The sequence below is a fragment of the Puma concolor genome, chromosome C2 (genome assembly GCF_028749965.1).
Source record: "Puma concolor isolate L17-30 chromosome C2, mPumCon1.1.hap2, whole genome shotgun sequence".
NCBI classification, from domain to species: Eukaryota; Metazoa; Chordata; class Mammalia; order Carnivora; family Felidae; genus Puma; species Puma concolor.
The window spans coordinates 111,500,939-111,527,167 of record NC_141675.1 but is presented as its reverse complement, the minus strand read 5'-3'; the positions used below and the strand labels follow the sequence as shown (position 1 = coordinate 111,527,167).

At 37.3% G+C, this 26,229-nt stretch overlaps 1 protein-coding gene across 39 annotated transcripts in view; it reads right to left on the bottom strand.

Annotated features, from left to right (window-relative positions):
* ABI3BP (ABI family member 3 binding protein) overlaps window positions 1–26,229 on the bottom strand; it is a 267,443-nt gene that overhangs the window by 56,242 nt on the left and 184,972 nt on the right. For 15 of the 39 annotated variants that reach the window (XM_086675588.1, XM_086675593.1, XM_086675570.1 and 12 more), the window contains 11 exons: window positions 25,894–25,983; window positions 24,976–25,032; window positions 24,232–24,303; window positions 23,716–23,763; window positions 22,899–22,964; window positions 20,757–20,831; window positions 16,831–16,905; window positions 10,345–10,404; window positions 9,701–9,748; window positions 8,742–8,822; window positions 6,543–6,620 (listed from right to left, as the gene is read on the bottom strand). In XM_086675588.1, the coding sequence (XP_086531714.1) occupies window positions 6,543–6,620; window positions 8,742–8,822; window positions 9,701–9,748; window positions 10,345–10,404; window positions 16,831–16,905; window positions 20,757–20,831; window positions 22,899–22,964; window positions 23,716–23,763; window positions 24,232–24,303; window positions 24,976–25,032; window positions 25,894–25,983 (750 nt within the window). The remainder of the gene's footprint in view (window positions 1–6,542; window positions 6,621–8,741; window positions 8,823–9,700; window positions 9,749–10,344; window positions 10,405–16,830; window positions 16,906–20,756; window positions 20,832–22,898; window positions 22,965–23,715; window positions 23,764–24,231; window positions 24,304–24,975; window positions 25,033–25,893; window positions 25,984–26,229) is intronic. The other 24 variants (XM_086675602.1, XM_086675610.1, XM_086675603.1 and 21 more) reach the window with 12 other exon arrangements.

Below are 26,229 nucleotides of genomic sequence, written 5' to 3'. Positions count from 1 at the left end.
CCCACCCCAGCTAATACGCCAGATCCCCAGCACCACAAGCCTGGCAGTGTGCAAGTAGCCCAGATGGGCCATGCCACCCCACAGTGAATCCCGCCCCTAGGAGAGGGGAAGAGAAGGCACACACCAGTCTGACTGTGGACACAGCGGTGGGCTGGGGGCAGACATCAGGTCTGACTGCGGCTCCGCCCACCAACTCCAGTTATACACCACAGCACAGGGGAAGTGCCCTGCAGATCCGCACCACTCCAGGGACTATCCAAAATGACCAAACAGAAGAATTCCCCTCAGAAGAATCTCCAGGAAATAACAACAGCTAATGAACTGATCAACAAGGATTTAAATAATATAACAGAAAGTGAATTTAGAATAATAGTCATAAAATTAATCGCTGGGCTTGAAAACAGTATAGAGGACAGCTACAGAGATCTATTGCTACAGAGATCAAGGGGCTAAGGGACAGCCAGGAGGAGCTGAAAAACGTTTTAAACGAGATGCAATATAAAATGGAAATGACCATGGCTTGGATTGAAGAGGCAGAGGAGAGAATAGGTGAACTAGAAGATAAAGTTATGGAAAAAGAGGAAGCTGAGAAAAAGAGAGATAAAAAAAATCCAGGAGTATGAGGGGAAAATTAGAGAACTAAGTGATACACTAAAAAGAAATAATATGCGCATAATTGGTATCCCAGAGAGGGAGCGAGGGAAAGGTGCTGAAGGGGTACTTGAAGAAATAATAGCTGAGAACTTCCCTGAACTGGGGAAGGAAAAAGGCATTGAAATCCAAGAGGCACAGAGAACTCCCTTCAGACGTAACTTGAATCGATCTTCTGCACGACATATCATAGTGAAACTGGCAAAATACAAGGATAAAGAGAAAATTCTGAAAGCAGCAAGGGATAAACGTGCCCTAACATATAAAGGGAGACCTATAAGACTCGTGACTGATCTCTCTTTTGAAACTTGGCAGGCCAGAAAGGATTGGCACGAGATCTTCAATGTGTTGAACAGAAAAAATATGCAGCCGAGAATCCTTTATCCAGCAAGTCTGTCATTTAGAATAGAAGGAGAGATAAAGGTCTTCCCAAACAAACAAAAACTGAAGGAATTCGTCACCACTAAACCAGCCCTACAAGAGATCCTAAGGGGGATCCTGGGAGACAAAGTACCAGAGACATCGCTACAAGCATAAAACATACAGACATCACAATGACTCTAAACCCATATCTTTCTATAATAACACTGAATGTAAATGGATTAAATGCGCCAACCAAAAGACATAGGGTATCAGAATGGATAAAAAAAACAATTCCCATCTATTTGCTGTCTACAAGAGACTCATTTTAGACCTGAGGACACCTTTAGATTGAGAGTGAGGGGATGGAGAACTATTTATCATGCTACTGGAAGCCAAAAGAAAGCTGGAGTAGCCATACTTATATCAGACAAACTAGACTTTATTTATTTTATTTTTTTAAATTTTTTTTTCAACGTTTATTTATTTTTGGGACAGAGAGAGACAGAGCATGAACGGGGGAGGGGCAGAGAGAGAGGGAGACACAGAATCGGAAACAGGCTCCAGGCTCTGAGCCATCAGCCCAGAGGCTGACGCGGGGCTCGAACTCACGGACCGCGAGATCGTGACCTGGCTGAAGTCAGACGCTTAACCGACTGCGCCACCCAGGTGCCCCAAGACAAACTAGACTTTAAATTAAAGGTTGTAACAAGAGATGAAGAAGGGCATTATATAATAATTACAGGGTCTATCCATCAGGAAGAGCTAACAGTTATAAATGTCTATGTGCCAAATACGGGAGCCCCCAAATATATAAAACAATTGCTCGTAAACATAAGCAACCTTATTGATAAGAATGTGGTAATTGCAGGGGACTTTAACACTCCACTCACAGAAATGGATAGATCATCTAGACATACGGTCAATAAAGAAACAAGGGCCCTGAATGATACATTGCATCAGATGGACTTGACAGATATATTTAGAACTCTGCATCCCAAAGCAACAGAATATACTTTCTTCTCGAGTGCACATGGAACATTCTCCAAGATAGATCATATACTGGGTCACAAAACAGCCCTTCATAAGTTTACAAGAATTGAAATTATACCATGCATACTTTCAGACCACAATGCTATGAAGCTTGAAATCAACCACAGGAAAAAGTCTGGAAAACCTCCAAAAGCATGGAGGTTAAAGAACACCCTACTAAAGAGTGAATAGGTCAACCAGGCAATTAGAGAAGAAATTAAAAAATATATGGAAACAAACGAAAATGAAAATACAACAATCCAAACACTTTGGGACGCAGCGAAGGCAGTCCTGAGAGGAAAATACATTGCAATCCAGGCCTATCTCAAGAAACAAGAAAAATCCCAAATACAAAATCTAACAGCACACCTAAAGGAAATAGAAGCAGAACAGCAAAGGCAGCCTAAACCCAGCAGAAGAAGAGAAATAATAAAGATCAGAGCAGAAATAAACAATATAGAATCTGAAAAAACTGTAGAGCAGATCAATGAAACCAAGAGTTGTTTTTTTGAAAAAATAAAATTGACAAAACTCTAGCCAGCCTTCTCAAAAAGAAAAGGGAGATGACCCAAATAGATAAAATCATGAATGAAAATGGAATTATTACAACCAATCCCTCAGAGATTGGTTGATCCCTCAGAGATAATTGATAATTGAACAGACCCATAACTGTGAAGAAATTGAATCGGTTATCAAACATCTCCCAACAAATATGAGTCCAGGACCAGATGGCTTCCCAGGGGAGTTCTACCAGACGTTTAAAGCAGAGATAATACCTATCCTTCTCAAGCTATTCCAAGAAATAGAAAGGGAAGGAAAACTTCCAGACTCATTCTATGAAGCCAGTATTATTTTGATTCCCAAACCAGACAGAGACCCAGTAAAAAAAGAGAACTACAGGCCAATATCCCTGATGAATATGGATGCAAATTCTCAATAAGATACTAGCAAATCGAATTCAACAGCATATAAAAAGAATTATTCACCATGATCAAGTGGGATTCATTCCTGGGATGCAGGGCTGGTTCAACATTCGCAAATCAATCAACGTGATACATCACATTAATAAAAGCAAAGAGAAAAACCATATGATCCTGTCAATCGATGCAGAAAAGGCCTTTGACAAAATCCAGCACCCTTTCTTAATAAAAACCCTTGAGAAAGTCGGGATAGAAGGAACATACTTAAACATCATAAAAACAATTTATGAAAAGCCCACAGCTAACATCATCCTCAATGGGGAAAAACTGAGAGCTTTTCCCCTGAGATCAGGAACACGACAGGGATGTCCACTCTCACCACTGTTGTTTAACATAGTGTTGGAAGTCCTAGCATCAGCAATCAGACAACTAAAGGAAATCAAAGGCATCAAAATTGGCAAAGATGAAGTCAAGCTTTTGCTTTTTGCAGATGACATGATATTATACATGGAAAATCCGATAGACTCCACCAAAAGTCTGCTAGAACTGATACAGGAATTCAGCAAAGTTGCAGGATACAAAATCAATGTACAGAAATCAGTTGCATTCTTATACACTAACAATGAAGCAACAGAAAGACAAATAAAGAAACTGATCCCATTCACAATTGCACCAAGAAGCATAAAATACCTAGGAATAAATCTAACCAAAGATGTAAAAGATCTGTATGCTGAAAACTATAGAAAGCTTATGAAGGTAATTGAAGAAGATATAAAGAAATGGAAAGACATTCCCTGCTCATGGATTGGGAGAATAAATATTGTCAAAATGTCAATACTACCCAAAGCTATCTACATATTCAATGCAATCCCAATCAAAATTGCACCAGCATTCTTCTTGAAACTAGAACAAGCAATCCTAAAATTCATATGGAACCACAAAGGCCCTGAATAGCCAAAGTAATTTTGAAGAGGACCAAAGCAGGAGGCATCACAATCCCAGACTTTAGCTTCTACTACAAAGCTGTCATCATCAAGACAGCATGGTATTGGCACAAAAACAGACACATAGACCAATGGAACAGAATAGAAACCCCAGAACTAGACCCACAAACGTATGGCCAACTCATCTTTGACAAAGCAGGAAAGAACATCCAATGGAAAAAAGACAGTCTCTTTAACAAATGGTGCTGGGAGAACTGGACAGCAACATGCAGAAGGTTGAAACTAGACCACCTTCTCACACCATTCACAAAAATAAACTCAAAATGGATAAAGGACCTGAATGCGAGACAGGAAACCATCAAAACCCTAGAGGAGAAAGCAGGAAAAGACCTCTCTGACCTCAGCCGTAGCAATCTCTTACTCGACACATCCCCAAAGGCAAGGGAATTAAAAGCAAAAGTGAATTACTGGGACCTTATGAAGATTAAAAGCTTCTGCACAGCAAAGGAAACAACCAACAAAACTAAAAGGCAACCAACGGAATGGGAAAAGATATTTGCAAATGACATGTCGGACAAAGGGCTAGTATCCAAAAACTATAAAGAGCTCACCAAACTCCACACCTGAAAAACAATAACCCAGTGAAGAAATGGGCAGAAAACATGAATAGACACTTCTCTAAAGAAGACATCCAGATGGCCAACAGGCACATGAAAAGATGCTCAACGTCGCTCCTCATCAGGGAAATACAAATCAAAACCACACTCAGGTATCACCTCACGCCAGTCAGAGTGGCCAAAATGAACAAATCAGGAGACTATAGATGCTGGAGAGGGTGTGGAGAAACGGGAACCCTCTTGCACTTTTGGTGGGAATGCAAATTGGTGCAGCCGCTCTGGAAAACAGTGTGGAGGTTCCTCAGAAAATTAAAAATAGACCTACCCTATGACCCAGCAGTAGCACTGCTAGGAATTTACCCAAGGGATACAGGAGTGCTGATGCATAGGGGCACTTGTACTCCAATGTTTATAGCAGCACTCTCAACAATAGCCAAATTATGGAAAGAGCCTAAATGTCCATCAACTGGTGAATGGATAAAGAAATTGTGGTTTATATACACAATGGAGTACTACATGGCAATGAGAAAGAACGAAATATGGCCCTTTGTAGCAACGTGGATGGAACTGGAGAGTGTGATGCTAAGTGAAATAAGCCATACAGAGAAAGACAGATACCATATGGTTTCACTCTTATGTGGATCCTGAGAAACTTAACAGGAACCCATGGGGGAGGGGAAGGAAAAAAAAAAAAAGAGGTTAGAGTGGGAGAGAGCCAAAGCATAAGAGACCTTAAAAACTGAGAACAAACTGAGGGTTGATGGGGGGTGGGAGGGAGGGGAGGGTGGGTGATGGGTATTGAGGAGGGCACCTTTTGGGATGAGCACTGGGTGTTGTATGGAGACCAATTTGACAATAAATTTCATATATTGAAAAAAAAACTATCCTCAGCCATAGGTGCTCTAGTCATGTTTATTTAGAATAAGTACTACTTATGAAATCTTTAAATTAGATTTCTTTTCATCATCATTATCTATAATTTCAAACTTCTTCCTCCACATTTTGTTCACAAATTATAACTGACAATAAGTAAAATAAGTTTACTTTTTTTGTTTTTTGGGGATTCCTACCATATAAAAGAGGTAGAGATGAGCAAAAGGGATCCTTCAGAACAAAAATAAAAGAAACCACAAAAACATAAGAAATCCACAACTGTTTATAACCTAAGTAACATAGAAAAATTAAAAAAAGGCAAAATTTCTGAGAGCATGAAGGTAAGATAGGGCTTTGTGTAGGTAACACTTCCCAAAAAGTTGGAAGAAAGAAATAAAAGAAGGAAATCTCCCCCAAACCCTCCCTAGATACTTAAATATTAAGTCATTTTCTTTGAGAGAGAGAGGGAGAGAGAGAGAGAGCACGTAAAGAAGAGGGGTAGAGGGAGAGAGAGAATCTTAAGCAGGTTCCATGCTCAGCACAGAGCCTGTTGTGGGGCTCAAACCCATGACCCTGGAATCATGACCTGAGCCACAATCAAGAATCAGACTCTCAGTTAACTGAGCCACCCAGGTAACCCAAATATGAAGTCATCTTAAAAAAATGATTTTTCTCACTACTAGTTTCCTTCCTCAGGCTACAATATCAATGTGCTTATTAAGTGAAAGAGAGGGGATAGAGGAAGATGAAGAGAGAGTGAGAAAGGAGGACGGGGAAGCAAGATGGGGAGGAAGAGGAGGCGAAAGAAAAGAATGGGGAAGAACAAAAAGGTAATAAAAAATTTTATCAGATGTGGAAAAAAAGCAAATGAAGATAAGCAAAGAAAAAAGGGCACTTTCATTCTTAGTTATCAGCATCAAGTTGTCAACCATACATTCAAAAGCAAAGTTCTAACTAAAGAAACTGTCTTCCCTACATTCAAGTAAAGTACGTATCAATATTCATATTCGGCTGATATCCTGCACCTATGAAATGAAGAAAACTAATTCACTGTGATGAAAATTGACATTTTGAAAAGAAAATTTCTTTCCTGATTAAAAATGAAAATAAAAATTTACTACACAGAAATGGGGAAATAGCATTACCCTGAGTTGTCCTTGTCAATTCAGTTGTTGGTGGAATCTTAGTTGTAAAGAATTCTTGGGTGGACTGTTCTGTTTCTGCTGGGGACAAATAGAGCAAGGTGGCTGACTTTAAATAATTATCATTATGAACTTGTCAAAAAACCCACACTTATTTCCACCCCATGCAATGGTAAACAGGAAATTGCATTTATAAGTATGCCCAGTCATCATAATATTTCAAGGTTAAAGGTACATTTTAGTAACTCATTTATTCTATTTACTATCCTCGTGCACTATTGTTTTAATAATTATTATAAGGATTTCCAAAAGCTTTTAGTTCACGATTATTGTTTCATGATCCTGGACATGGCTGTTCTTGAATTGTGTCTATTAACTGCTTTTATCTATTGTTGCCTTCATGCTTCCTCTCTATACCATCAACTATTTATGTGAGCTGGAAAAGAAATACATCTTATGAAAAGAGGTGCGTTCATGCCATGTAAGAATAAACATTCATCTACTAATGTCATGTGAGAATCAAAGTTTGTTTATTGACATAGACACATTTCTTCTGACAAAATAAAAAAAAATTGCAATACTTCTACTCCCATAATGTTTTGAAGTCATCACAGCATCATGTAGACATAGCAATTTACATCGTCCACTTTGGCATGAACTGTATCCAAGGAAATACTTGGTACATACAATATACAGTCATCTTTTTTTCTGCCCTGCTTTGTAATCTGGATTTTGTTCATAGCAGAGATACTTGTGAGTTGGCAGGTGATGGTCCCTGCTTCAATAAACCAAGACGCACTTAAACAAATAGGTAGTAGAAGTTAGATAATTAGTCTATCTAGCAGGGGTTCTTGAAGAGTACTTTTGGCTTTGCCATCATGGGTGATGTTCACTTTGAAGGCCATGGCTAGAATAAATGGGTATTTGGAAATTAGGGTGTATTTGCTCAGGTTTCACTTTTTTTCCTTCAAAAATGATTTCATTTTGAAATGTGATCAGTAATTTCATCTCAGTAGACACACACAAAAGATAGGTTTATTTGAAAAGGGACAAAGGGAAGAAAATAAGGCCAGTGATTTAAACACAGCCACATGGTATGCAGTGTGGGCAGGGCAGAAGAACCAGCAAAAACAAAGTGTGAACACTTGGTTTCTGATTTATTTTCAGTTGGGGGTCAAGCAAACTGGGGTTTCCCATTCAGTGAATACACTGGTGCTGAACTCCTTAAAAACATGGCCCACTCATCCCCACCAACCTTCCTGTTGCTTCTATCCTTCCTTGTTTTCTCGAGGTGACTCACATGCCCATAAGATTAGCCTGACTATCATTTTTGCCGCTGCCTCTGTCCCATCGGTCTTTAACCTGAAAGGACCTTTCACATCTTTAACTTCAACTGTCACCCCAACTTGAAAATCCAGGGTAAGTATCACCTCCTCTGTGAAGCCTCCCCTAATATGCCTGGTGGTTTGTTTGTTTAGCATGTTGCTCATTTTTCTGTCACACTCATTTTTTGAACAATAGTGGGGTGAATCTCAGGAGCTCTGGTGACTGAGTATGTGGGTTCCAATCCAGCTTTGACATTAGCTGTGTGACTTTGCCAATTTTTTAAATCTCTCTATGCCTCAATTTTCTAATGTGTAAAATGGGGTAAGTAATAGAACCTACCTCACAAATGTTATGTGACTGAAATTAAACATACACATAACCCACTGGGTGGTATGGAGGAAGTACTACCATCACTAAATCCTTCGTATTCTTAGATGCTGAACTCGCTAGGATAAGGATTCACTCTCAAAACAGTTTCTTTTTTGGAATTCTGGTTGCTTAGCATTTCACTTAGCACCCATAAAATATTCTGTAAATACTAGATGAAATTCTTTCCAAAGGCAGCTTCCAATATGGAAAAGCAACCAAAAAGTATAGAATTGATACATTTTGGGAACATTCTTCTTAGAATAATTAAAATTTTATCAGGATATTTTAAAATATTCTAATTTTCTATTGAAAACCAACATAACTATTAGAAGGACAGAATACAATTAATGTAAAAGAATCAAGTGAAATGGCTATTTTTTATAATGGTAGAAAAAGACCCTCTATTGTTTGGAAACAACCCATCAACACAAGGTACATATGGCTACTTTAAGGGCAATCCCTAAAAAGTAGACCCTCATTGGACTGAAATATGAAATCAAAACTTACCCAGAGTGCTTTGCAGTTCCTCCTGACTAGTGCTTGGTGAGATCATAGGTATAAAAGGGCTGCCTCGTGTCTCTAAAGGAGCTGGAAAAGAAAAGTATGAGCGGTATCAATCTTGAGATGCAAAATCCAGCACCAAGCCAGAATGATATTACACAAGATTCCTTCGTTTGAAGCGGAAAAAGGAAGATATTAGGTGGATCATGAAGAATCAAGTTAGGTGTACACAGAACCTTCACAAAAATGACTGTGGAATATAAGAATAATGGTTCTCAACTGTTTTTTTCCACCACCAGGATAGATAGGAAATAACATTCAGTGTCTGGCACATTCCATGACCACCCCTGGTTAAGATGGGATATGAGTAAGAAACAATCTTGGTCTGTCAGCTGTGGTGCATGCTTGCGCTCGCACGCTCTCTCTCTGTCTCTCTCTCCCCCACCCCCATCCTAGAGAACATACAGGATTACAAAATGAGTGGAAATATTCATTATTGTAGTGGTGTCTCATATTGAGTCTCCTCAAGTTTATTTTTAAAAACAGACCATTGGCAAATTTCAGTATTTTTACAGATATTAACAGTAATTACTTGCCAGAACTTTTCACAACTGGTCATGCTAGTGTGTTGTAACACTACAGCTGAGAACCACCGAAAGTGCTGAAAATGTTAACTGGATGGGCATGAGCACGTGGAATCATTCTGAACATGGAAATAAATGAGGTAGGTGAAGAAGAACTCAGTAATAAGCTGCCTTAGGTTGGTCTTCAGAGCAAAGCCTTCACAACAGTGAAATCGTTGCTTTTCTATTTTGGAAAGAGTAGGAGTATGATGATGAGATGACAATGAGATGATGAAATGGATTAAGAAGAGAGGGTGTTCAATATTATAAGTTGAGCAAGACCTGCAATTAGACTGTAGCAAAGCAAACAATTAGAGTTGGTTGATAGGGGGAAACCATTACCTATTGTTGTCTCTGGTGGATCAATTCTAAAGGTAACAGGTTGCAGAACTAGGCCAAAAGCAAACCGAGGAAATATATTTATGAGAATTTACTACCTGGTGAAGTAAACATTGTTTCTGTGTTCCTATATGCTTCCATTTGAACATTTAAACATTCTCCAAGAAATACAATAAATATGAGAAAATTCTACATATTAGATGCTACTTAGGAAGCTTACTTTAGCTAAAACTTTAAAGATCTCATTCACTATGACTCTGAGGAAAATTTTTGAGTAGGCATGCACATTTTTGACTTACATTACACCCACAGTTGGAATGGAGTTATATTTCCATTTTGAAAGAAAGTAAAAAAAAATGGTTGGCTCAGTTAATAAATATGTCTTATAATTTTAGCATGATCTCCTTTTCAATGGAAACACTTCCAGGGAAAATAAACTAATTATATACTATTCCCTCATGTTAAGCAGAAAAAAAATTCAAGCAATTTGTAAGATTAAATCTTCACAAAAAAATTACACATTTTAGATCTATAATTTTCTCCAACCTTGTTCCACATCACAATCATTAAATATATATTTGCCTCAAGAACATTTTTCTTTTTGAAAACCATGCTTCCAAGCTGGGGAAATAAAGTAATTTATTTACCAGGTTCACGCTGAGAGACTTCAGGGTCTGGTTTAGGGGGAAGGACCACATCTCTCAGAACTGAAAGAAAAAAGATTATAAAACACTGTACTTTAAGTTTCACATCTGGAGTGAAGCTAAACCCGCAGATACAACGTCCTGGAAAACATGAATAAAGCAAAGGCATTTTCACAATGGCTAAAGAGTAATTCCAAGAACATGAATGCTTTTTTCAAGGTGGAAAAAGTCACTTGTATGGAGAAGGTTCTGGTGGTAGTTAAAATTGGTCACAGTTGATCGTGAAGCCTCTCTTGGAAAAAAGAAAAGAAGAAACAATGTCATTAAACAAAAGAGGGTGGTTCAGTTGGTAGAGCATGTGACTCTTGATCTCACGGTTGTAGGTTCGGTGGGTGTAGATTTTATTACTTAAAAATAAAATCTTAAAAAGAAAACCAGAAAGCCAGTTTTTGCTTGAAGTGTTTAGCTGCCATTTGATATTCACGCTAAAAGTCCCCTGAGAGCAACAGCAAATACATTAGTAACATAGGCATAAATGGCCTACAAATTAGGGGAGACAGCAGGGAAGACAAATTCTAAGAGGAGAACAAAGTTTTATTCTGAAAGGCAGTGACAGTTATTATCAGGAGAAAATGGAGCAAGAGGAAAACGCCCCTCGTTAGAAGATCCTACATGTAAAGTTTAGGAGAATACTTGTTACGTAGTAAATGCTAGATAAACATTGCCATTTCTGTCATTCTTAGTGATGTGGCTTCCAGTATATTAGGTTTCAAGGTCTCCTGACAGACAAGAGAATGACAACTAAAGACAAAAATGTCAATTAAAAGAGACCTACTTAGAGTCGGTCCCTTTTACCCAGTACATTTTTAACATCTATGCCTGGTTCTATGTTGGCAAAATAAAACAGTAGGCTGGGAATTTGATACCTTAATTCTCACTGAGGAAAATACGAAGGTAATTTGTTTATTATTAGCACCAGATTTATATATACACTCTTTCCAAGATCAAGGTAAAGTTCTTCTTTGGCTCAGTTTCCCCACAAAGACATCCTTCTCAGCCCTACTCTCTTGCTGAAAGGCTTTCATACTAAACTGAACATCTGGTAAGTATCAGGGTCCCTTTGGTAGACATTGTAATTTCCTTGCATCTTAAATGATGCTGGGGAAAAAATTAGACTTCAGGCTAAAATTCTACCGCAGGAAAGCCGAGGAAAACTTTTGCACCATGAGGTGGCCAAGCACCACTTTACCATTAGTGTGGAAAAAGGTTATACTAGGTTACAGACACTCTCTCTTAACTGCTATGTGGGATCATATTTAACTTAAATATCACATTTGTTCTTACTCTAGGCCACTAAGTTCCAATGAAGTTATAGTTGTGGAAGTTGGTAGATTGAGTAGAATCTTGACTCAATTAGAAACTTTATGAGCTAAAAGGTAACATCCACAGGAACTTGAAAATCTGATTTAAAAACTTTTTAATGTTTACTCATTTATTTTTTGAGAGAGAGAACACGCACAAGGGAGGGGCAGAGAGAAAGATACAGAATCGAAGCAGTCTCCAGGCTCCAAGCTGTCAGCACAGAGCCCGATACGGGGCTCAAATCTATGAACTGTGAGATCATGACCTGAGCCTAAATCAGACATTTAACTGACTGAGCCACCCAGGCACGCCTGAATTTTTTTACAGAAAAAACTCATAAAGATTACTGGTCAACAAAAATAGAGAAAACTTACAATAGTGAACATTTGACCTTTGCTGTGTAGTACTTTTGGGGATTTGAATGGTAAAATATGAGAAATTTCCAGTTGTAAATCTAAATGTTTATCTGGTGAGTGAAAGACTGATTTGGCTCTGTGAAGATCATGGCCATACGAAACAGCCTGTAGTTTATAAATACCCTAATTGGCTACAGTTCTAAAGTATAGAGAGGACCCAGGATTAAGGAAAGTAGAGGCTGAGAAGAAATGTGCTACCAATAAATCCACTGTACTGTAAATCCATTACTCGCTGCCTGTTTTCATTTACTGAGGAATGTAGGTGGGGGTAATGTGGATTCCTGCTGCTGCAATTGGCACTTTTTAACATGAAGTGATGATTTAATAAACTGTCACTGCAGACTTTCTAAAGCAGGTGAAATCAGTGGAAAGGAAAGAAATAGAAATATTCTCAGGAAAGGGATATGAATCATTCTCTTGGTCAACTGCAGCTCCAAGAAATGAAGCTTCTTTTTTTTCTTTTTCCCTATGTGGCATTCCCCCATATATTAAATTGAACAAAAGCCTGATTCCTAAAATCTGAATCGTCCATGCAGGCAGTAACTTAGTGTAAATAATGACAATTTATATGGGAAGACAGTTTTGATTTCCTTATAAGAATATTTGTATAATAAATATATGTAATTAATATATAATACTATTATAGTTTAGACTCCATCATATCAACCAACTTACCATTTTTATTAACTAACCAACTATACTAACTGTCTTTTTGAATAAAGTGCACCAATCCAAAGAAATATTCAACTAAGGCAATTATGAATGGAAGTGTCTAATATGGACAAATGTAAATGAATGTACATGAATGTTTCACTAGAGTAGTTGAGAGAATTAATCTCTTATTCTCCAATAAAGGTGGTGGAATATGAAATCTTCAATGAGGTTTACTCCTGCCGTAAGCTACAAAGAGACTGACTTAGAAAAGTAACATATGCGGACTATCCACCATTTTCACCTCCAGATTCTCTGTTCCTTTATCCTAACCTTATACCCTTAGGTCCCATCTTGGAGGAAGCAGATCTCCCACCAGTTTGAAGGCCACTTTGTGAGCTCACCTGTGCCACTAGGCCATCCTCTCTTGTAGGGCCTTTTACCTTCCATTATTTCCATTATCTTACATGCTTCTCCATTAGTCCATATTTCCGTTGATCCATGATTTCCTCCCTATTCACCTGCTAAGCAGTCCAAATGCTCCAACACCCTAAAAACACTAATCATTTCCTTGATATGGCTTCCCCTGCAATCCATCCTTCCTTTGCTCTCATTCCTGTATTCAAAAAACTTTATCTTCCTTTGCTTCCTGGTCTCTCGATTGTATCTTCATCTGCTGTGGTCTGGCTTCCACTTCACTGATCTCCTGCAACCATGGATCCACGATGCTCTATCCGTAGCTCCGAAGTCCGCATGCTCTGAAAACTTTAAGTTTTTTTCTCAACTAATTAGACAGCAAACCCTGACTAGACCTGACCTAAGGGTCATTATAGTTTTTATTCACTTTTATTCATACTTCTTACTGGAGACATATTCATGTATTTGGTATACGTTCTGTTTTTGCCTATCTAAAATCTGGTAACTGCTGGATTTGAAGCATGGGCCCATAGGTTTCGGGTATGAGTTTCTGGATCTGCATGGTCAGGTCCAGCAGCTGCTCTGATCCTTTTCTACCTCACTGTCGTTGTTGAGCACCCTTCCCTGCCTTGCCTCCCGAGACCCTCCTTCCTGGTACTCTACTATATTTTTGGCAGCAACTTCTGCTGGCCCCTCTTCCCCTATCCATTTCCTAAATGTAACTGTGCCCCCCAAGTCTTTTACCTCTGTCCTCTTCTTTTCTCAGTCTATACTTTCTGTTGGATGGTGTCATTCACACACAAGATTTAAATAACCTTCTATAGGTAGAGAGGTGATTCCCAAACCTATATCCCAAACCTTAACTTTGGTTTAGAAATACAGAAATGCATTTCAACCCCCAGTTAGACATTCCCACTTGCAAGTTGTAGTGGCCCTCCAAACCCAGCATGCACCAACACAGGCATTTATCCCTTTGTGTTCCCTGCCTTAGTTAGTGGTGTTATCATCTATCACTTGTCCAAGCTAGGATCAACAGTGTCATACTCCTCTCCATAGCAACTTCTAGTCATTGTCTATGTACTAGTGATTCTACCTCCAAAGGCATTTCATCATTATTCCCTCATTTACTAACTGCAAAAATGCTACAGTGCAGCTGCAAATTAGAATTTACCGAAGAGAGTAGTTATATAGAACATTTGTGAAGATTGCATAATTTGCCGAAATTTAGATTGTCTTCCTGGTTGACTTCCAATGACTGAAGTCTCTCCAAGTATCTGTGGGCCAGAAGAGGCACCACAAAGCCAAGACAGCTCTTTGTTTAGAAACAGATCTACAAAGAAATCCCAGCTCTGTTGAGCCAGGTTATCAGGGCAAGTCCTTAGCTGTGAATTTGAAATCATTCCTCTAAGGCACATCTGAAGAAAATCCAGTTCTATTTTGGTTCTGGACATGGTGTGTGGGCTCAATTTGTCTAGATTTTCCTTAAGTATTATAGAGATAATTCAACTGAGTGGCTAGAGCATAGTTTTTTAAAAGTCTAAGTAGATGAAACCTGTGTTATAGCTAGGAATCTATGAATGGAAGAGCTACATGGCATATCCTATACTGACCTATTTGATACAGGTCTAAAAACTCCAGTTTGTTGCTTCTGATGTCTCTCAGAATAAATTTTGAGATAAACCTTATGATAAAGCATAACTCTGTCTTGGGGGCACCTGGGTGGCTCAGTCAGTTAAGCGTCCGACTTTACCTCAGGTCATGATCTCACGGTTCGTGAGTTCGAGCCCTGTGTCGGGCTCTGTGCTGACAGCTCATAGCCTGGAGCCTGCTTCAGATTCTGTGTCTCCCTCTCTCTGCTTCTCTCTCTCAAAAATAAGTATTTTAAAAACCCATTAACTCTGTCTTGATTTCAGCAGCACATTTTACACTTTTAGACTTTTGCAGACAATCTATTTCTCTACAATACCAGTACATATTAAGTATAGTGTAAATTCCCCTCTGCTTTCTGAGATATAATCCATAGGGGCTAGTAAACAAGGTTCTGGGTTCATTAGGATGTAAACTTGAGCCCAGATATGACCCAGAAACTGAGCACAGCAGAACCTCGTCTGTTTGAACACTTGTGAGTAAACTGAAGATTATTCCTGTAGGTCTTGCACCCCTGGAACAACAGTGGAGCCCCTGCTGAATACAGTGGTGGGACCAACACTAGATTTAGAGACAGAATTCTAACTGAGCACGTGGAACTGGAGAGTCAACAGAATAAGCCCAGTGGAGACTCTGGAGGGCAGTTTGTTCTGTTGTTCCAGTGCTCAAACTCACAGAGTTTCTGTGAAAAATAAGGCATTGGTAGAATTGAGGCAAATATTTGGTATTTAAGAAGAAAAAAAATAAGGACTAGATATATTGGTTTAATGAGATTAAGTCACATCAGGACCAACAATATTACTTTCTCTAACATAAAGGAAAAGCAAACAAAATCACTTAAACCTACTGTTATCATTAATGAGTCAATTACTGTTACATTATTTTGCCATAACTGAAAATAAGAAATTGAATTTTTCCAAGTGGAAAGATCAGCTTTTTTCTTGTTGGTGTTTGTAGTATTGGTTATTGCATTTAGTGGTGCAAATTTAAATTCTAGACTTCAGGGCAAAGGAGCCTTTTTCTGTCCTATCACCGCCTGCAACGACCAGACTCCCACAGCAGCAATAACCCCGCTTACAAATCTGGAAGACATTTATAGCAAGTGAATTCAGGCTTCCTTCCAAAATGTCATCATTTCATGCTACAGCATGGTTCTGGGAATGTTCCATAGGCTTCTAGGAGCATCTAGAAATTTATAATAATTGGATCATTAAAAAGAAAGAAAGAATTATAGCATTCCCCAGAACATTTAGTTTAAAATTAGCTTGGTTTGGTTTATCAGAGAACTGTTCGGCTTACTGTGGCTTCTTAAGGTCACTTGAGGACCTAGAGCATTGGCAGCAAGACTCAGGGAATGTTTGGGTCCTTGCAGGTCCCACACCAACTACTCCCACAAATATGAAATTATTCCCTCTGTAAATGGACAAAAGGCCTTCTCAGATGATGGGCAAGAAATGGATTTGTACCTACAGAAATCTTTTATGTATGTGAAATTTCTTATTTCTCAACCTAAGCTATTATTCCATGAATGGGTAAAGTAGAATTTAATGGAAGACACAAAACAAAACAAAAAACCTCAATGCTGGTTAGTGTAAAATTACTGAACCGAGGACAGTGGATAAACATCATTTCCTCTGTTTGCAAAACACTTTATCGTTTTACGTGGTAAAAGTCTCGAATTCTTGATCTTATTTTGGTGGACCATTTCAACATAGTACAGTTAGAATTGGTAGGTTTATTTTTATTGTATGAGAACTTTAGTTCTAGAAGGAAGATTTACCCTTGGCATAATTCTCTGCCATTTGACTGTATCAATAGCTTACTATCTGAGCAACTAGATAACTTATGAAGCCTCTGTGATGCTCATACCATGGATGATTCCACATGGCACTTGAACCTAAGTGAGGTGTTGACCTCGCATCTATCAGATCTCAGGTGTCATTGCAGCAGAGCATGACAGAATGCCTTTGAGTTAAACATGAAATAAATCATTTACCAGGTGGAGTATAGGACACTTCTGGACTTGGTGATGTTTTTGGCTTTGAAGTAACACGCTGAGGCACCTTACGAGCTGAAAGAGAGAACTCAGATCATGAGTCATTTTGGTTCGGCATCTCCCAGTCATGCTTAACATGTAAGATATGACAGAGTGTATTCCTGACCACTGAAAAAAAAAGAAGTATTGAAATGGGAGTTCTATGGAAAAATAAACCTTAGGCTCTAAATATTTATCAGTTAGAATTCCAGATACTTTTAGAAAAATGTTATCTGAGAAACCACAAGATATGACTCAGCATAAGGGTAGGGTGGAGAAAGTTCTGTTTTTAAAATCTTGATTTCAGAAGAGACAGTAGTTAAATTAATGCAAGAGCACTCTTCTCGAAGTTTGACTCATCGAATCCACCCTCATGTCTTTCTGTGAAGATTAATTCAGTGAAATCAGAGTAGAAGCCAATGAAGCATGGATAAGACAAGCTTAAAGTCAACTCAGACAACAGCAGAAAGACAAGAAGATAATACAGTGAGTAGGCTTGAATTTCACACCCTCTGCCATGCTTAGGCTCAAATCAATCTTTAAATGAGCATGTTCACAAACTAAAATGGTCTTCCCACAACTGTTCCTTTGGAGTAATGAGGTGCTGATACCAGAAAAAAAAAAAGATCTAATTTATTTACAGCTCATTTTATAATTTCAAAAGTGGTTTTATAAGGATTGTGCCCTTTGATTCTCACCATAATGATTGAAGGAATTATGAGCTTCACTTTAGTAGCTTGGGTTGGTGACTCTCTGCCCGAGGTTACACGGTAGTAAGTACCAGAGATGAGACTTGAACTGAATTCTGAGGTCCAGACAGAAGCACTAGATCCAAACACTTGGGCTCTCTAGATCCCAGTGCTGAGGTCACATTTTAACTTGTTCCTCATTTTTTAGGTGGAAATAATAAACCTATCTTAAAGGGTGATTATGAGAATTACACATGAAATGTCAAAATGATGTGAGAACTATATAAAAATTCTTTCCACTTCTAGAAGATTTTTACAAATTTGACAGTGAAAGGTTTGAGTATATTCCCATTCTCATGTTGTTCATCTCTACATAAACCCAAAGCACCCATAGTTTTGATGGTTGTAAGATTTATTGGGATAAAATTAATAATGGGTTGTTGACTATTACCTATGAACACAGGAATCTAAAAAAAAAAACCTTTATTCAACGACAAAATACCTTTGATAATTTGTTCCAAACTTTTTATTCCACTTTGCCTTAAATCTTGCCATCTAAGTATAAATAGGAAGAGAGGTGGCATGCCCAATTATAGCATTTCAATCTGAAAAAAGTAGCGGGTGATCACACTGTGTTGTATTTGGTGTTGTATACTCTACTGTCAGGGATCCCTTTACAGTCTAGCAATAATAATTTGCATTTGGTATTGTACATATGCACAGAACATTCTCTCTCCCAAACGGCCTTTTGAAATTTACAAGATCTAGCCAAGGGTAAGGGAGAAAGTACCAGCATTTGATTATTCATCTTTGAAAGATTTAGTGATACATATGTATACATACTACACAAACATTGCTAGGATCTATTCAGTAAGATCATTCTCTTGGGTAGGGGAATTCCTAATTTTACCTGCTTTGAAGGGGAATAATTAGAATACACTTACTTCTTCACAATCAATTTTCCAAATTGTTCTCTTGCATTAAGTGCAATGACAAGCCAGAAGTACTTGGGTTGCAGTTACTTTCCACAGAGATGCTGGTGTGTTGAGTGTTGCCTCAGTGGGAACAGAATCAAAAGGCTGTCTTGTTATGGGCTGACAACCACTCCAAAATTTCAGGGTTAGAGAGTGGAATGCATCGAGCATATGAATCTATCCATTATGAAGTTGCATATCTTGTTGAACAAGGTTGGCTAAAGGTCTAAATAAAAATTAAACAATCTTGAAATTTAGAATGATGGGAAGTTAGAGTAAGCTCCAGATTTACTACATGTATTTCTGTAAGTATAGAGTATGTAGCTCAAAAAGATAAAATGACAAATGTCTTCTTTGTTACCTCATATCTTCTTTACTTTTAAAAATTTTACTAACCAGGAATTTATATTCCCAATGTCTTAACACTCAAGCACTTATTTTTCATCTTTTATTTTCCAACATTCATCAAGTTTTCATGCTTTCTTCTGTTTCTCCTTTCTCTACTACTTTTGTTCTATGTTTTACATTTAAATAAAAAGCTGAGAGCTGCTTCTTCTCATGTCATTTTATCTGTTAAGCTTTTAAGGCCAGATTTTAATTTTCTACCAATTTAATATACTTGCTTTGCTTTTTTTGTTCTTATTCTATTCATTAATCATTATTTATTTACTAATTATTGTTTTTCATAGTATTTATTATGTATTAACGCTTCCAGTGTATTAATTGTTATTATTTTAAATTTTGTATTCTAGGGAATTTTAGCCATGGTACCTTTACACACTATGTATCATACTATTGTCATAGCAAAGCTTTAGTAATGAAAGAAAACACACTTAAAAATACATTAAAGCATATTTAAAATCATTAGCTAGATGTCAAACATAGAACTGTGTTTTAAGGAATTTCCCTTAAGAGAAAAAAAAATGATAGGCAAAATTTCTTCTAGAATCAGATATTAAAGACCATGCCCAAATCTACAGTTTTTTCTTTTGGTAGGGATACTGACACATGATTAAAGGATCAGTGGTAGGAATTAAGAACTACTACCTCGATCAAGCATAATTTTGATGGTGCTCACATTTTCCTTTCCCCAGACCATAAGTGGTAGTGAAGGCTCCTTTTCTAGCAAATTGAGTAGGTGCACCCTCATAACTTTTGGAAGTAGACCATGTATAAATGATATGTTTAAATTTATATGATGAGCCTAGACTGTAAAGTCCTTGACCATGGATGGATACAATTCTGTCTCGTATCCCATGTCTGGCACACAGGCCACAGAATGCAGGAAATATTTGTTGAGTGACTAACTGATGAAATGAGTTAATCACTTAAGCACTGAGGGGTGGTATAATTTGAAATTAGAGAAAAAAGAAGATCAAAGACAACACACCAGTACATGCTTGTAGTAGGAACCAATGCTAGACATGTTCCGAAGAACTGAAGGTATCATATTTATTAATAGATGGATTGCAGAGGGCAGGGGAGGAAGAGGAGTAAAAATTAGATTTAAAATACTGAGAACCTACCACAGACAAAAATGAGAAATTGAAAGGAGGAAAAGAAAATGAGCTCTGAGGCATGTCAAGTTTAGGGTAGCCCCAACTAGACATCCTCCAAGGCAGTTGGAAAAATTGGACAAAATCTTGGTTGAGAAGTTAGGGTTAGATTTAATCATATTCAAAGAAGAGTGTCTTGAACAGAATGAAAAACAGTTTATAATGACTCTTGTTCAGGTCCTTATCACAATTTTACAGCAAAACAGCCAAAGCAATATTATATAATCATTATGTTATAGGAGAGTATATATATAAAAAAACAAATCTTCATGACATACTATTAAATAAAATCTACTGGAAATAAAAATAAATAAATAAATAAATAAATAAATAAATAAATAAATAGGTGATTGGCAGGGGGAGGCACATTCCAGGACCATGCAAGTGTTCCCACGCTCGGAGAGGTGATGGGAATAGGCAGGCTACTCTGAAGAAATTCCATTCTTCTCCAGCTCCCTCTTCAAATAATGTATTAACAGGGAAGCTTTCTGGAATAAGTTATTCCAATCACATACTTTTTGATGAAGTTCAAAAATAGATGTAAATGTTTCTTATGTTTCAAAGGAAGACTTGTTTTACAAGGGTGAAAAACCCAACTGACAATAACTCAATAGAACAAATCCAATAATATCAAATTCTTCAGGCCAGAATATAAAACATGTCTTTACCTGGCTGTGTTTGTGGGATTCTCGGACGTGGAGATGTTTTTGGTTTGGGAGAAGCACGTGGTATCTGCTTGGGAGCTAAAAAAAAGAATATAGGTTTGAAGCTCTTAAGCGCTTCAAGAATCACAGTATCTAAGCCTCTAGGATCTCAAAGATGAAGTCTTAAATACACAGCAGCTAATGCAAATCAAGCTTTCAAAGAACCACAGAACAAAGGGAGATAAATTTCTTATATTACTATAATGGAAAACAAAACAAGAAAGCACATTAAATGATATCCAAGATATTCAGCCGGCAGATGAAATATCTACTTCAAATACCTTTTAAAAGGTTAAAAATAAATTTCATAGTAAGAATTCATCCTTATTACAAGTTCATACTATTTTACAAGAATATTCTGCTATAAAATTTTAAGTGCAGATAAATACAATTTCTTCTAAAACCAAAGTTGGTATGTCACATTCCAAATATACCTAGAAAATGAATGTATTTTAATACCAAGTGTTAATGGAAAAAAATCTTAGTCAACATAATACAATTTTCACTGGTCATGCTGGGGAAGAAAAACTGAATAGAAATTCAAAGGATACATTCCTGAGAAAGTTATTCCTTTGTTGGGCGATTCCTGCAGTACTTCTAGGACATTCACTGTAAAAATCAATTGTTTCTTTACCAAGAAAACGAGAAGTATATCCTGCCGGAGGAAAGTAATTATCAAATGCAAGGCTGCAGTTTATGGAAACACATTTGTATGGACTCTAGTGTGTTTGGTATAAACAGCTTAGGAGAAACAAAATGGTTTCCAAGGTCACTGGGTTTCAGGCACCTAAGGAAAGCTGGCTGAAAATAAGAGTTATTAGATACTAGAAGTTTCTATCGAGTCTGCATGCAGTGGTTTCAGTGGAATCTTCAGTGGGATCGCCTGGAGAGAAATGAACACCAACATATGCAAGAGATTGTGCTGGTTTAGGAGCCTGAAGACTTAAGAGCTCCCTTTGCTAATCACTCAGTCTACAGCCTTAGCTTCTCTCTCAAAAGTAACAGGACTTTTAAGAGCCCTTCCAATACTGAAATTCTGTGATTCTAGAATTTCTTTCAGTCTTGTGATTTTCTGACTACCAACTTCCTTGGCTTGCTGAGGTTCCTGATGGGCTATTTGCTTCTCCCATGGTATGAGGTAGATATTACTAATAGTATTCACAATGAAACATTCCAATCGTATCATTACAGCTACTTAAACTTTGGAGAAGTTAGAGATGACTGGCACAGAGTCAGTTAATGTGGTTAAGGTGATATTTCAGTAAAAATTAAACTGTAAATTTGGTAGGCAAATTTAATGAGATATTTTAGAGGACAATGCATAAAATTAACATTCATATCTCTTTTGGAAATAGAGCCATATGAAATAGCTTATTAACAATCAAAACACAAGTTTGGGCTTATTTATGATAAACTATCACGCTAAGAAAGCTTATAGATATTGAGAGGATTTTTCCTTGTAGGAGGCCAAACATTTAGTTATCCATATTGGTGATCTGTTTTCCTGTATTTCAAATTCCACCATCAAGTAAACCTTGACGACTTGCTAAGTAGCTGGTTTCATGTCAGTTTTTCTTATTTACATGCAGTGAAAGGTCCAACTGCTGCAGAAAGGGGAGGAGAAAGAAGTAAAGGACCTGAATAATGATAAGGTGACTGGCCAGTTGTACCCCTTTATGGGGACCACACAGTGAAATCTGTTAATCTCCAACACAAATTAGATACCTTAAAATATTCTGTACATTACCGCAAGACTTGTAAAACTAGTTAAGATGATAAAGTATTTAAAATTAAGATACATATTTATATATAAAAATGGAATATAAATGTTATTTCCCAGCAACAATACTATTTCCTGTTTGAAACATTTGCAGAGTAGCTCAGAAGGGCTTTTCAGCCATAGCCTAAAGAATATTCATAACGCTGCCAAGTGAATGTCTATTAGGATGAGAAATGGGGCATCAGGGAAGTCAGATCCCCCATCAAAGACTGTGAGCAGAGTGATTAAGTTAGGTGTTCTGATGTCTACAGTGCCCATACTGTCTTTCCATTCTTATAAATTCTGCAAACACTCACCTTCTACATGAAATACAAAATAATATTTACCCGGTTCAGTCGGAGGCTCATCAGGGCTGGGTAGGATTATAGTTTGGAAAGGCAGAGGAGATGTCTCTATGATAATTGAAGGAAAGTACCTAGGGTTATGAAAGTGCTTCACAAACTTTAAGTACTGATGACAGAAAGGATGGTAACAATTAAAAAAAAAAAAAAGAAATTGCAACTCTGTAGCAAAATGGCATTCCTACTTCTTCATAATGCATTTAGTTTAAAAAATGCTGAGATGCCAGATTACCAAATAATTTCAAAGTAAGCAATATCCTTACTTTTAAGTCCTCATTTCAAACTAGTACCTCCTCAACACTACTGGAACATTAGAAAGATAGTAACCTTAAAGAGCAAACCAAAGTAATATGAAATGTTAAAGCAGGAGCCCATGAAGAAGCATTGAATTTCACTTAGAATTGTGGCAAAAAAAAAATCAGACATGTAAACGAATGTGATGAAATGAGTGTTAATGGAAAGTACATTGCTAGGGCAGAAAGTATAAAATGGATCATCATACAAAAAGAAAACTGAAATATTCGACACAATACAAGCTGGCAGAATGTTCAGTGTTAGGAAAAAGATGCTTTAGATTTCAAAGTTTCACTGACTTAAGTAAAGAAAGAGACCAACATCTAGATACAAAACTGAACAGAAGAAGAGACTTTTTGGACAATGGTTACGAACAGAAGCACCTAGAAAGAAAATTAACTGCGGTGGCAAAGAATGATGTTGCAACATGAATTCACGATGAGAGAGAACCTGAGGTTCTCAGGTGATGGTGGTAATGAGAATAAAAGCTGCTGAGATGTGTCATTACCTAGCGTGGTCTCAGGTGGTTCAGACACATTTGTAATAGATTCCACAACTGTATCAAAACAAAGGAGAACAATTTTAGAAAACTTTAAGGTGTTAAGCTACAGTTAAGTATATCTTTCTTGAATGTCAACACATCTCATTCTCTTAAGATTTTGTATGTATTTTTTTTTATAGATAGGACGATGGATTTAGAGAAGAAAAGAGAGAAACAAGGGGGAAATCCTATTCTGTAATACTAATTTTCCAACTAATATTTATGTTTTAACTGTCAGTAGCTGGCTATCAAATGCCATAATGTTCCATATTTTGATACCACAGAAAACCAGAATTTCTGTATTCAGAGAGTCAGTTGTCATTTTAGTGTTAAGAATCCAAGAATTTGGGAAGCTATTGCTCTTCAAATGAATTCAACTGCAGAACAAATACCACAGCCTGAACTTCCATGTTCCATGGACATAACAGATGCTAATTAAAAATTTGGTGAATAAATGAATGAGAGCATGAAAAGCTTTACCACCTGCAGTCTTTGGCTCCTCTGGACTGAGTGGTGCTTTGGCAGAGGGATATAGATAATCTGTTACAGTTGGTGCTAGGGAATAAACAGGGAATGGCTGGTTAGTGGTGGGCAGCCCATAAAACACTGTAATAGAACACTGTTGACTTTGTAAACAGAGGTTGGTTAAGTAGATATATTCATGAGAATAAATAACGTTTTGGTAGATTAGGAAGATGACTACAATTTAAGAGGGCAGAGGTGAAGGCAGATAATGAAGGCAGTGTTCAGTGGGGGCAAGGGTATACACACACACACACACACACACACACACGGTAACTGTCAGGGTCTTCAGCAATTTCTACTTGGAGTAAAGCAGGTAATTTCACTTCCTTACATATTTTGATTAAGTATTCTACTAATAAAAAGACAAAGAGTCCTTAAAAAGCATTGGGATGAAACCTAAAAACAATATAAAAATGAAAAACAGGATGTTCATATTCATATTTAAAGAATGATGAGAATGTTACATTTTGCATTCAGAGTGAAAGGGAACTAAGAAAATTGTGAAACGTGCATAGCAATACAGCAGACACTAGCACAACGTGCTGTATGTAATATCTGACTTTTAAGATTCACTGGATGAGCACAGACAAGATGTGAAGAGCTATGAAATGTCACAAAGCATGAGGGCATTCAAAGATGACTTCTGCAATGAGATGGAAAAGCACATATACCTGAATTTCTTGATGGGAAAATGTTTTTTACCTATAGCTTCCTTTGATGACTCAATGCTTAATGTAACGAATTCCAGGACTTCAGAAACTAGCAGAGAACACAAAATGATACAATTGATCAAGAATGGGTTGTTGCCAGCATTGGGAATGCACACAAGCTAAATACTATTTAGAAAAGTGTCTTGCACTTTGTTTGCATGTCATGCTCAATGTTTGCTGTTATGATAATAACAGTATTATTAATAACATGATGGGAAGCTCAAATAACTGAATTGAATTCCTAATTTTGAAAGTGTTGTAGGTAACTATTAACAACCGTACCTTGTACCATCATGGGCACAAAAATGTCATTTAATTAATTAGAAGATACACAAAGGAGATGAAAAGAATTATAATCCTATGCTGGAAAAAAGATCTGATGTTTCAAAATATATGCCAGGGAGTAGCTACTGAATTCCTAACTTAAAATGTTTGTTTTCATTTTTGAAGGGCAATATTGTGTAGGGTGGTTTTGGGACCTGTGCTTAAGTGAGAACTTTCTCCCTCCTTCATGGTTATAACTGAACTAACATTCTTTTCACAGAACAGAGCACACATTTAGTTTATGACTAAAGAGAACTACAAGTTTGTAACTGTTAGTGAAAAATAAGGGATAAAATCAATTCTTCTAAGTGGTTTTGTTTACTGCTTAATCCACATACTTGACTATTCTCTATGTGATACAGAGTATACACAATGAAATGAAGATAAATATGTCTATCAGGTGAATAACAATTGCCATGAATATGTAACTAACTTAACACCAGTATGCAATCATGGGAAAAGCATGTACAATGTATCGAGTTATTAAATGTGTATTACTTGTTTTTTTTATATTTGAAAATTTAACACTTGGAAAATGTCCCCTGAGGCTCACAGTGTACCCAGACAGATAAAACAGTCTATTTACCAGGTTGACTCTGTGTCATTTCTAGGCTTGGTGATGTCACTGGTTTCAAAGTAAGAGTTTGCAGTTCAGTGGGAGCTGAAAGAAGAGCATCTAAAATGTCAAAGTAATTATGGAAAATTTATTTTTACAGGTTTTAGATAAAGGTAGCAATGGATAGAAATACACAGATCTTCAAAAATCACACGGTTATGAAGAGTCATGCAGAGTATACATTATTAAAGCAGCAATTGTCAAACTATGGCCCTGCCAATCCAGCCCTTGGCCTGACCTGTGAGCTAAGAACAGTTTTTGTATTTTTTCAATGACAGAAAAACTTCAGAGTAATATTTTATGACA